We start from the raw sequence: 13,045 nt of genomic DNA, 5'->3' as shown, positions 1-13,045 counted from the left end.
GAACTTCAAGTGCTTACTAATGTAGCCAATTTAATTGCTTTCTGTTTCATACTTTCTTCTCAAATAACTCAGGACTTGCTTAGGGACAAGCAAGTATTAAGTTTGGTGTTGTTATGCCAAGGCATCTTAGGCTAGTTTCACTAGCATTTTTCTGTTAGTTTTAGTTGTTTTATGCATTTTCTTGAGCTTAAAGTAACCAAGAATGTTTAAATGAATAACAAAGCAATGAACCATCCAAACAGTATGATTTTGATGCAAATTCCATGAGTTTTTAGTTATATTACTTGAATGCTATGAATGGAAGATTCTCATGAAAATTTGCAAGACTTTGATGCAGTTGTTTGGATGATTTCAGGAAAGAAGAGGCTAGGCAAGGAAGCAACAAAAATCAATAAAGGAAGCTTGAATATCACATGTGGAGTTTAAGCTCCAGTTTAAGCTTAAACTGGAGCTTAAACGCCAAAATCATGAAAGCTGAGGAAAGGGTGAAAGTGGCGTTTAACCTCCAGTTTAACCTTAAACTGGAAGTTAAACGCCAGAAATGGGAAATGCACCAGGGAGCCATTTCCACGTTTAAGCTCCAGTTTGACCTTAAACTGGAGCTTAAACGTGTTCGACCAAGTTTTCACCTCCAGGGTTGCTTTCTCCTCTTCCACGTTTAAGCTCCAGTTTAACCTTAAACTGGAGCTTAAACGTGTTCGACCTCCAGGGCTACCTTTCTCCTCTTAAACTGGAGCTTAAACGTGTTCGACCTCTAGGGCTGCCTTTCCTATCTCCACGTTTAAGCTTCAGTTTAACCTTAAACTGAAGCTTAAACGTGTTCGACTATGTTACCCTCCAGGGCTGCCTTCTTCCATTTCCACGTTTAAGCTTCAGTTTAACCTTAAACTGAAGCTTAAACGTGCTTCCACAAAAGGCATCACTGGAAGTGTCTGGCGTTTAAGCTGCAGTTTAAGCTTAAACTGCAACTTAAACGCCACTATTGGAAAAGGTTTCTGGGCCAAAAATATTGCAGTTTAAGTTAGCTTTTGAGCACAAACATTAACTTAAACTTACTCTGGTATGAAACCCAATTGAATATCATGGTTTATGGGATTGGGCCTGAAGGATTGATGAGTCTGGAATTTCAATTTGTTGAGTCATGTGTCATTACTTGATTATCACTAAGTTGGCTCAATGAATGTTACAGAATGTGGATCAGCAGCCTCATCAAGATTATGGATCATAAACCCAAAGCAAAAGGAAGGCAGGGAGAGGCCTCAAAGCCCAAGAAACACAACAGAAGCTCAATATAGAAAGTGTATAAATAGGATAGAATTTAAGTGAGGACGGACTTTTACCTTTCATTTGGCTAGTTTTCATACCTTTGTAATTGAATTCAGAGCTATGACTCACTAAACCCCCTTTCATTGGGTTAGGGAGCTCTATTGTAATTCAATGAATCAATAATAGTTTATCTTCTTCTTCAATCTTTTCTCTTGAATTTTTTTAGAAAGCTTCTCGATCTAATTCCATTGGGTAGTTGTCTTGGGAAAGAAACTACCCATAATTGGAATCCTTCGGAACCTTGGGAAAGGAATGGAGGATTCATGCTAGAGAAGCTTTCTCACAGTGAATTGGATTGGGGTTTGGATGGATATTGTGACATGTAATCCTACCAAATTGTGGTTCATGAAACTGTGTGGTATAATCAGTGATCGAGCATCATCTCTTCTTATGAACATTTAAACCAAGGGATTGGGAATTTGTTTGTTTTTAGAGAGAATTGGTGAGCCAAGGGATTGGGATCCAATCATATAAGATTGCCAAGCAAAATTCAATGAACGCATTGGTTGAGGAAGAGATAAACATGTTTTGATTCGGAGATCTCAATATCTTCTATAACCCAATGAATTCCCCATTTCTGATTTCCACTTTCTCTTTACATTCTGCAACTTAATTCATGCAATCACCCCCATTCCCTTTTAATTTCAGCAATTTAGCTTCTGCTCTTTAATTCATGCAATTTAAGATTCCGCCATTTCAATTTCTTGCCATTTACGTTTCCCGCCAATTTTACATTCCGCAATTCTCATCTAATTCTTGATTCCGCTCAACTAGACACACTTCTAATCCGAATTGCTCATTCAACCAATCCTTGTGGGATTCGACCTCACTCTATTGTGAGTTTTTACTTGACGATAACCGGTGCACTTGCCGGAAGGAATTTTGCCGATCGTGCAATTTCCTAAATCGTGGCATAACTAGTTTATGCGCATCAACTTGCATGCGTGAAGAAGAAGACAGTAGAAAAGCAGAGATTCAGAAGACAGAGCATCTCCAGAACCTCAACCTGTTCTCCATTACTGAATCACAAGTAACCTTTATTTCATGTTATTTAGTTTTCATAAACAAAAGTAATTTTTATCGTTAATCTCCTGACTAAGATTTACAAGATAACCATAGATTGCTTCAAGCCGACAATCTCTGTGGGATCGACCCTTACTCACGTAAGGTATTACTTGGACGACCCAGTGCACTTGCTGGTTAGTTGTGGGGAGTTGTGAAAAGTGTGAATCACAATTTTATGTACCAATGGCCATATTCTGAAAAACGACGCGGGCGCGTGAGGCACGCGTTTGCATGATAGGGCTTGTGCTTCCAGCACCATTCCAGCCCTACTCTACCATAACTCTCTGCCATACACCTCTTTACATCGATTTTACAGGGCCACGCAGTCTCGTGGGTGACGTGGATGCGTGGGAAGGCTATTTTTCAACATGACGCGGATGCGTCAGCGACGCGGTCGCGTGGGCATGCTTGTGCCTAAGGCACGCCTCCAGCCACGCTCTCACGTGACTTTTTGTTCAATTCTCTTTTCTTCCGAATGCACCTATGACGCAGACGCGTCAGCAACGCTTGCGCGTCGCGTGCTTTTTTTTTTTTATGCAGTATGCAAATGCAAATGCAGGCTATATGCAGAGATTATGAGAAGAGTAATTAACAAAAAAATAAAGATAGAATAAAGTAACATAAAACTAAGACTGAAACTGAATGATCATACCATGGTGGGTTGTCTCCCACTTAGCACTTTTAGTTATTGTCCTTAAGTTGGACATTTGGTGAGCTCTTTGTCATGGTGGCTTGTGCTTGAACTCGTCTTGAAACTTCCACCAATGCTTAGACTTCCAATAAGCTCTATCAATACCAAGTAAATTCCTCAAGCTTTGATGGAGTTCTTCACAAGCTTTGAGCTCCCAAATTTGGTCCTCATGTATGCCTAGATCCCAAATCTTGTTTCTGCACCCGTCTTCAAGTGGAACATGATGATTCCATCCGGGTGGTAAGCAATCCGAATTCTCACTATGGTATCCAAACAGCTTCCTAGACCCATTCAATCGAGCTCTACACCAATACTTACACTTTAACTTGGAGTGTGCAACCGTATTGAACCTTGCAGGGCAACTCCTACCACTAACCATTTTCCTTTTACTTTTAATGCCACAAAGAGTTCTAAGTTGACCATCTGTCTCAAGTAAACCATATTCAAGTGGGATGAGAAAGCTAAGGGATATGAATTTTACCCACTTGAATGTTGTGAAGGATGATGGTGACTTAGGCGGAGAGGTCTCTAACAACTTTGGCAAGGTGATTTCAAGCTCCACTTTCTTGTGCTCTTCTTTGACAACTTCCACCTCTTTGCAAGCTTCTTCAATTCCAACCTCTTCCTCTTGGTAGCTTTCTTCCAAATCAAACTCTTCTTTATGGCTTACCAAGGGCATGGGAGGTTGTGCTTCCTCTTCTTTAATCTCCATCTCTTGATTAACCTCTGCAGAGTCTTCAACTATGATATGCCTTGGAGGTTGTACACCTTCCTCAACATCAACATCAAACATCTTTGAAGGAGGCTCTATGATTGGACTTTCCCATGGAGGTCAGCATCTTCTAAATCTGCAACAACTTCTTCCTCTTCAATAATTACTGCTTTGTCCAGTTGTTTTAGTATAAAATCGTACTCATCCTTGATGATTTTCTTTCCATGATAACTCCTTTCAACTATTCCTTCATCTTCAAGGGTCTCTCCTATCTCCACATTTTGGGCCTCCTCTTGCTCTAAGACAACATCAGACTCCTCCTTGATCTCTTCCTTCACTAATTCTTCAACCACTCCTTCAACTTCAAGGGTCTCCACTACCTTCATCTGTAGGGCCTCCTCTAGCTTCTTATGAAGTATGGATTTGCGAAGATGATTTCTTCTTTCTTGTTCCATATCAATAGCATAACTGGGATCATCTTGCTCTTGGATTGATGGATGTGGGTGCTCTTCCATGGAGGGTGGTGATGGGATGGGAATATTATTATGTGGTTGAAAAGGAAGTGCACTAAAGCTTGAGGGTTGAATATTGGAGGTAGAGGGTTGGTCCATGTGGGATATAAGATTTTGGAGTGTAGAGGTGAGACCAATGATATTAGAGATGAGTGTGTTGTTATCCAATGAAGGTTGGGGTGGATAGGAGGGTTCATTTATTGGGAGAAAGGTCTCATAATACGGAGGTGGTTCTTCTTGATAAGGATATGGAGATGGTGGATATTGAGGCGGTGGTTCTGGGTGTGGTTCATGTGGTGGTTGGTGTGGTGGATGTGGGTTAGGGTCATATGGGGGTGTTTGGTGGTAAAGTGCTTGTGAGTATGGTGGTTCAAAGGTATGTTGGGGAGGCAATTCATAAGCATATGGCAGGGCTTGTTGGTAACTACAAGAGGGTCCACCATATTCATCATCTTGGTATACTCCCTGGAATGGCTCTTGACCATAGTAATTTGGTGGAGGTGGTTTGTCACGAAAGGGTCCACCATAACTATTGTCTTGGTATGCATCACAGAATGGTTGTTGGTTATAGCGCATTGGAGGGTGTTGTTGCCAAGAGGGTTGATCAAATCCTTGTGGCTCCTCCCATCTTTGATTCTTCCAACCTTGATGCCTATTTTCATTATAGTTTCCATTCTTTACAATAACATTGGAACTAAACTTGAAACCAGAGGGGTGAGAATTCATAATAGCAATTAAAGAAAAAAATTAATAAAAATTAATGAAAATAAACTCCTAAAACTAGAAATACTAAAAAAAAGAAACAAAAAAGAAAATAAAAATTAAAAACAAAACTAAAAATAAATAAACAGGCAAGAAGAAATATTTACAATAACCAATAATAAGGCACACGTTTGCAATTCCCTGGCAACGGCGCCATTTTTGACGAACTGGATTTCTTCCGGTAAAGAATTTTTATAAAAATAATCGCGTTGTAAGTATAGTTTCTAAACCAACAGAGAATCCTTTCGTACAAAAGTTTGGTTGTCACAAGTAAAAAAACCCAATAAAATTTATAACCGAAGTATTTAAACCTCGGGTCGTATTCTCAAGGAATTGCAGGGAAGTATGATTTATTATTGGTTATGAAAAAAGGTATGTTTTTGGGTTTTTTTTAAATAGGGAACAAGTCATTTAAATGGCAAGAAAAATAAAGTAATAATTATGAAAGCTCTTGGCAAGGTATAAGAACTGGAAATCCCATCCTAGTTATCCTTATCAGGTGTGATGAGAATTATTTATTGCTCCCACTTAGTTAACCCTTACTAAATAAAAGAAAGTCAAGTGGACCAATCAATTTGATCCTCAAGTCCTAGTCAACTCCTGTGGAAAGACTAGCCTTAGAGCGATCCAAATCAATCAGTGAGAATTCCAATTTTCAATCAACTGCTGAGTTTGACAACTCAAGTGTTACCAATTACTTAACCAAAACCAAAAGGATAAAAATCTAAATTAAATTGAAAGCATCATAAATAGAATAAAACAATCATAAATCTGAAATACCTCAAATTATATTAAATAGAATATTCAAATCTAACATGGAAAGATTTATAAGCCAATTTGGCAACATAAGTAATTAACAAGTAAAAGAATTAGAGTAAATAAAAGTAGAAGAGAAACATAAATTAAAGGAAAATTGAACTGGAATTTGAAGAAATAACCATAAAATAAGAGAAATCCTAATTCTAAAAATCTAAATCCTAAATCCTAAACCCTAAGAGAGAGGAGAGAGCCTCTCTCTCTCTAAAATTACATCTAAACCTAAAATTGTGAATTATGAATGTTGTATTTTTTGTTTGTATGAATGGATTGATTCTCCCACTTTATAGCCTCTAATCTGTGTTTTCTGGGCCGAAAACTGGGTCAAAAACAGCCCAGAAATTGCCCCCAGCGATTTCTGGTACGTACAGGTCGCTGCAAAGTCACGCGGAAGCGTCGTCCACGCCTTAGCGTGGATTGGGTTTTTGCCAGGTCACGCGTCCGCATGATTCACGCGTGCGCGTCGTGTATCTGCAGAGCAGCTATGGCAACTTATAAATCATTGTGAAGCCCTGGATGTTAGCTTTCCAAGGCAACTAGAACCGTGTCATTTGGACCTCTGTAGCTGAAATTATGGTCAACTTAGTACCAGGAGGTCAGGCTGGACAGCTTTAGCAGTTCCTTCAGTTTCTTGTATTCCTTCCACTTTTGCATGCTTCCTTTCCATCTTCTAAGCCATTCCTGCCCTGTAAACTCTCAAAACACTTAACACACATATCAAGGCATCGAATGGTAATAAGAGAGGATTTAAACATAGCAAATTTAAGAGCACGAAGCATGTTTTCAATCATAGCACCAAATCAGGAAGGAAATTGTAAAACCATGCATTTTGTATGGATAAGTGTATGAAAGATTGATAAAATCCACTCAATTGAGCACAAGATAAACCGTAAAATAGTGATTTATCAATCACGCTTGATTCTATTCTAAGATACTCACTCGTACTTCAATCTGGAGAATGATATGATCCGTGACACTCATCATTATTCTCAATTCTATGAACGCGTGCCTGACAACCACTTCCGTTCTATCTGAGCTCAACGTAGTCATTGGGCGACAGCTTGAGTGCGTATCTCTTGGATATCTAATACACGGACCGAGTCCGTGAGATTACTATCTTCGTGATATAGGCTAGAATCATTGGCATCATTCCTGGGATCCAAAAAGTCTAAACCTTGTCTGTGGTATTCCGAGTAGGATCCGGGAAGGGATGACTGGGACGAGTTTCAAACCTGCGAATGTTGGGCACAGTGACAGTGTGCAAAAGGATCAATGGATTCTATTCTGATGCTAGTGGGAACCGACAGATGATTAGCCATGCGGTAGCTGTGCCTGGTATTTTTCATCCGAGATGAGAAATCCGACAGTTGATTAGCCGTGCAGAAACCGTAGAGGACCATTTTCACTGAGAGGATCTTACAGCTTACCATGGAAGGGAGCACGCATGATTGGAAGAAGGCAGTAGAAAAGCAGAGGTTCAGAAGCAACAAAGCATCTCCAGACGCTTATCTGAAATTCCCACCAATGAATTTCATAAGTAACTTTATTTTATTTTATGTTTTTTTATATTTTAATTATCAAAACCTCATAACCATTTGAATCCGCCTGACTGAGATTTACAAGATGACCATAGCTTGCTTCAAGCCGACAATCTCCGTGGGATCGACCCTTAATCACTTAAGGTTTATTACTTGGACGACCCAGTGCACTTGCTGGTTAGTTGTGTGGAGTTGTGAAAAGTGTGAATCACGATTTCCCACACCACCTCCCTATACTCTCATCTAGAAGCTTCCTTTCCTTCATTCATATTAATCAACAAAGTTTTTTTTCCGTTAAATAAGAGTTAGCTTTCAAAATCAAATAATGATATTATTATGTCTTGTTATATATATCATGTCTAAAATAAGTCAAGTTTTTAAAGTTTTTATTGATAAATATTGCAAGGTGCACAAAATTAATCACTATACGTGTAACAACAAGAATCAATAATCTTTCACCAAATCAAAGTTGATGATAAAACAATATAACATGCATATATATAGATAGGCTTAGCTTTCTAGGAAATATGATAAAGTATATATAAATAAAATGCGGCCTTGTAATTAAAAGGAGACCTAGCTAGCTAGCTGTTTGACAAATCATGTAATAATAAATATATAATGCGAAGCTGCCATCAAACTTCTCTAATAATAATCACATTATCATATAGTAACATTGATGTTTCCCATGTCAGTTGCTAGCTATCATTCTCAAAATGCCATCTATCATAACAAAAAAATTAGAATAAAATAAAATATGGTTTATCTATCTTGTAACCACCTCAATTTATCCCTCGAATTAAATTCAGTCAACCAATTTTGTCCTCGCGATAAGGTTAGTTCAAACTTCAAGGACTGATATATGATGTCTCATTTGTGATATTTTAGAGAAAACATCAGGGACTAATTGCATCAAGACTAATTGCAAGAACACCTTTATTGGAAAATTATTTCTACTTTCCGAATCCCAACTCATACTATGCAGCTACTTGACTAACTAAACTAAAATTCTGTTAATCAATTGCCAACAATTTATAAAAGGTTTATCAATTGATCCTAACTGTCTAGTTTCACTTTAGGAATAGAAAGCCAGAAACAATAACCAGTTAGAGTACCTGAAAATGTGATCGAAATCCTCCACTACAATGTTGGCTATGGTCGAGTACTTGCTATCAAGAACACTGGCCCAAATTTGGAAGAAGTTTCAAAGAGGGGCCTCAAAACTGTCCAGCTCTTATATCTCTATCAAGCCGATCTGCATTCAGCGTCCCTAGAAGCTCTCTAAAGTCTTCATTGAAGATATAATACGCACTGTATTTATTGTAGAAATGAAAATATTTAGAATACCACACAATTTTCAAGTAAATTTGACATCCAATATATTGATAATCGGTTAAAGTAAGAGTGTGTAGTTATCTAAGTCTTCAAATGTGATTCATGATCAAGTAGAATTTATATCAGAAATTAATAATTATGATCAGAAAATGTGTACTTGTAATGATCTTCATAAGCAAAAGCAATGCTAGGATCTCTACCATTCCTAATTGCTTCCCTCACTCTCTCTATCCTTTCAAGAATCCCTTTAACTGCAAAATCAAATGCATCTTCAATGTTAGACCTTGGATCTGCATAAATTATACTTGGAATCAGTTTAATAACCTCTCTCAATGCAACTACCTCATTCTCTGGAATCGCCATTAACACCTTCTCCACAGTGGTATTTTTCTCATTCCATTCCCTCACATCCCTCATAGGTATATAAACTGAATACTTGGTTTGATTCTGCAGTAAATTCCATCGGTACTGCGAATAAACCATGCCAGGGTGGAAGAAAACCAGAACACAACCAGCCACCATTGAATCAAAAATCGACCTTCTTGTGTAAGAATCACCCGAAGGCTATAAACAGAACAATGAATCCCCAAACTCCATTATAACATGAACTGGGTCCTCACATTTTTCTTTACCAATGCCATAGCTGCAATCAATGAATTTGCAAGCACGCAATCTTCTACAATGTTGTATCACTTTTTCTTTAATGGAATCCTCGATTTCAGGCCTAGGAGCTTCCCAAAGGATTCAGAATCTTCTTCTTGACAGATAAACAGAGCTGATACCAGGGCATCTTGGCCAGTTTTACTGACCTTTTCTTTACTATTTTTAGGATAGTTTCATACACTTCTTTAGGAAATTAGCTAGTTTTGGGTAAATATTCACTTATGCCTTGATTCAAGCATACATTGTGTATTTTACATAATTTCATGAGGATTTTGCATAAGTTTAGTGACAAATATTAATATGCATTACTCATGACTTGGACTAGAGCTTTGATGCACTTTATTGCTTGATTTCAGGACCAAAAAGGAAGCAAGAAAAGGGGAGGTAACTTGCAAGATTAATGAGAAAAGTGATTGCCAATAACATTCTCAAAAAGCCATCAATGCCCACGTTAGAGAGTTACGTTAACTAAGTTAACGTGAACTCTAACGTGGAGAAGAAAAGTTGAGCCAACGTTAGTGACACTTAACATTATCACTAACGTTGGCAATTACTCATAAGTGGCCACGTTAACCTAGTTAACGTGGCCTCTAACATTAAGGGGGGAAGAGAAGCCAACGTTAGTGACACTCAACATTGTCACTAACGTTGGCCTATGGTGCAAAGTACCACGTTAACTCCCACGTTAACTTGGTTAACGTGGGAACTAACGTAAAGGATGAAGAGTTGTCGACAACGTTAGTGACACTCAACATTGTCACTAACGTTGAAGCAACCACACAACCCCCAAGAGTCACGTTAACCTCCACGTTAACTTAGTTAACGTGGAAGCTAACGATGAGGAATGAAGGATGAGCCAACGTTAGTGACACTCAACATTGTCACTAACGTTGGGATGGCTAAAGATGGATACGTTAGAGGCCATGTTAACCTCGTTAACGTGGACTCTAACGTGAGACCCAGGGGCACATTGGAACGTTAGTGACAATGTTGAGTGTCACTAACGTTCTCGAAGGTTGGCAAGGACCACGTTAGAAGCCACGTTAACCTAGTTAACGTAGGCTTTAACGTGAAACAAGAAGGGGCACACTGGAACGTTAGTGACAATGTTGAGTGTCACTAACGTTCCCGAAGGATTAACAAGGCAACGTTAAAAGCCACGTTAACCTAGTTAACGTGGGTTTTAACGTAAGGCAAAGGGGTGCATTGGAACGTTAGTGACAATGTTAAGTGTCACTAACGTTCTCGAACTTATATTCTCACTAAATATTAACACCCCTAACGTCCTGAGCTGAAGTCTCTGCCCACTTAGCACTTTCTCTCTGCAAGAAAAGCCAAGCCCAAATGAAGAAAAGAACTGCTTCAAACTCAAGATCCAAAGGCCTAAGACTTGAAGAGTAAACTAGAAGCTGAGAAGAGTAGTATATATAGGAGTAGCTTTGAATTGTAAAGAAGCTCTGGAGAGGCTGGGGAAAAAGAGAACTACTCTCTGTATTTTACTTTCTTTGCAAATTCTAGTTTTATGATGTATTCTCCATCTTTGTTTTCATTTTCAAGAGCTGTGAACAACTAAACCCCTTTCATTGGGTTAGGGAGCTCTGTTGTAATTTGATGGATCAATACTAATTTTCATTATTCTTCTTCTATCTTTCCTCTTGATTTTACTTGAAAGCTTTCGATCTTCATCCAATTGAGTAGTTATCTTGGAAGAGAAGCTATTCAAACTTGGATCTCTTTTGAACCTTGAAAGAGGAATGAAGAGATCAAGCTAGAAATGCTTTCTCATGTTGGACCCAATTGGGTTTGGATGGGTATGTGACTATAACCCTCTCAATACTTGATTTGGGAAATGCATGTGGTATAATCAGTGACCATACTTCATCTCTTCTCATGAGCAATTGACCAAGGAATTGGCTATTGATCAAGATTTGAGAGATTGAATTGCAAGAAATTGTAATTCAATCACTTAAGATTGCCAAGGAGATCAATGAGTGCATTGATTGAGGAAGAGATGAAAATGAACTTGATCCGTCGAATTACAACATCTCCTAAGCCCAATGAACTCCCCATCTCTGATCTTACCCATTCTCTTTAATTTCTGCCATTTACTTTTATGAGCAAATCCCCCATTCCCATTTACAATTCTGCAATTTATTTTTAGTCATTTACTTCCAGTCCTTTAATTCTAGCATTTACTTTTCTGTTATTTATATTCCCGCCATTTTATTTTCTGCAACTCTCAACCCAAATCCTGGATTCGCTCAACTAGAACATTCTTCTAATTAAAGTTGCTTGATCAATCAATCCCTGTGGGATTTGACCTCACTCTCTTGTGAGTTTTTACTTGACGACAACTTCGGTACACTTGCCGAAGGGAGATTTGTTGAGAGACAAGTTTTTCGTGCATCAAGTTTATGGCGTCGTTGCCGGGGATTGATTGTGCATCAACAATGATTAGATTGGAAGATCACTAGATTGAGCATTTTATTTTGTGAATTTCATTTTCTGTTTGAGTGATTTACTTTTTGTTTTAGTTATACTTCTTCCCTTCTCCCTCTACTCTTTTGTTTTTTCTTTGTTATTTTCAATTCTGTTTGCTAACCCACTAACTGTTTGATATATTGCATCACCCACAACTAACAGCAATTCTGACACAAATATTGTCTGCACCTATTTTCTCTGCTTGTACTTGTTGGTTGTATGACAAGGAGAAGAAGCGGGACTTCAACTTCCTTTGATTCTGAACCGGAGAGAACCTTCCTTAGACTAAGGAGGGAGGCAAAAGAAAAACGAGTAGTTGGTGCTAAAGAAGAGGAGGAACAGTTTGAGGAATACTTTGAACAAAACATGGAAAATCATCATGAAGAAGAGACTCACAACCATGGCAGAGGAGGTGGAGCAAATCATGCTGGGGAGGATAGAAGAGTTTTGGGCTCTTACATTAATCCAAACCCAGGCAATTGTGGAAGTAGCATCCAAAAGCCAACAATCTATGCCAACAACTTTGAACTTAAACCACAGCTCATCACCCTTGTTCAGAACAACTGTTCGTTTGGAGGAGGTGTTCAAGAAGACCCCAATCAACATTTGACCACCTTCCTGAGAATATGTGACACAGTGAAATCTAATGGTGTTCATCCTGACGCCTATAAACTGCTCTTATTTCCCTTCTCACTCAGAGACAAGGCAGCCAAGTGGCTGGAATCCTTCCCAAGGGAGAGCTTAACAACTTGGGAGGATGTGGTGAACAAATTCTTAGCAAGATTCTACCCTCCTCAACGAATCAATAGGCTGAGAGCTGAGGTTCAAACCTTCAGGCAACAAGATGGTGAGACTCTGTATGAAGCATGAGAGAGGTTCAAAGACTTAACAAGGAGGTGTCCACCTGACATGTTCAACGAATGGGTCCAGCTGCACATTTTCTATGAAGGGCTCTCTTATGAGTCAAAGAAGGCAGTAGACCATTCATCTGGAGGATCCTTGAACAAGAAGAAGACCATTGAGGAAGCCATAGATGTTATTGAAACAGTAGCAGAAAATGACTACTTCTATGCTTCCGAAAGAGGGAACACAAGAGGAGTGATGGAGCTAAATAATGTAGATGCTCTGTTGGCCCAAAACAAGC

General features: G+C 38.8%; 1 protein-coding gene and 1 non-coding gene across 2 annotated transcripts; both read right to left on the bottom strand.

Annotated features, from left to right (window-relative positions):
- Positions 1–8,639: 8,639 nt before the first annotated feature.
- On the bottom strand, positions 8,640–9,279 carry LOC140177675 (xyloglucan galactosyltransferase MUR3-like). The gene is made up of 2 exons (XM_072210824.1): positions 8,915–9,279; positions 8,640–8,733 (listed from the first exon to the last, which is right to left on the bottom strand). Exons 1-2 carry the CDS (start codon positions 9,277–9,279, stop codon positions 8,640–8,642), a joined length of 459 nt encoding a protein of 152 aa, XP_072066925.1.
- A 3,429-nt stretch (positions 9,280–12,708) lies between these two features.
- Positions 12,709–12,812, bottom strand: LOC112740104 (small nucleolar RNA R71). Its single transcript, XR_003171040.1, has one exon. It is a non-coding gene; the product is annotated as a small nucleolar RNA R71 (small nucleolar RNA).
- Positions 12,813–13,045: the final 233 nt, after the last annotated feature.

Source organism: Arachis hypogaea, chromosome 13 (assembly GCF_003086295.3).
Source record: "Arachis hypogaea cultivar Tifrunner chromosome 13, arahy.Tifrunner.gnm2.J5K5, whole genome shotgun sequence".
NCBI classification, from domain to species: Eukaryota; Viridiplantae; Streptophyta; class Magnoliopsida; order Fabales; family Fabaceae; genus Arachis; species Arachis hypogaea.
This window is presented reverse-complemented; position numbering and strand designations above follow the sequence as displayed.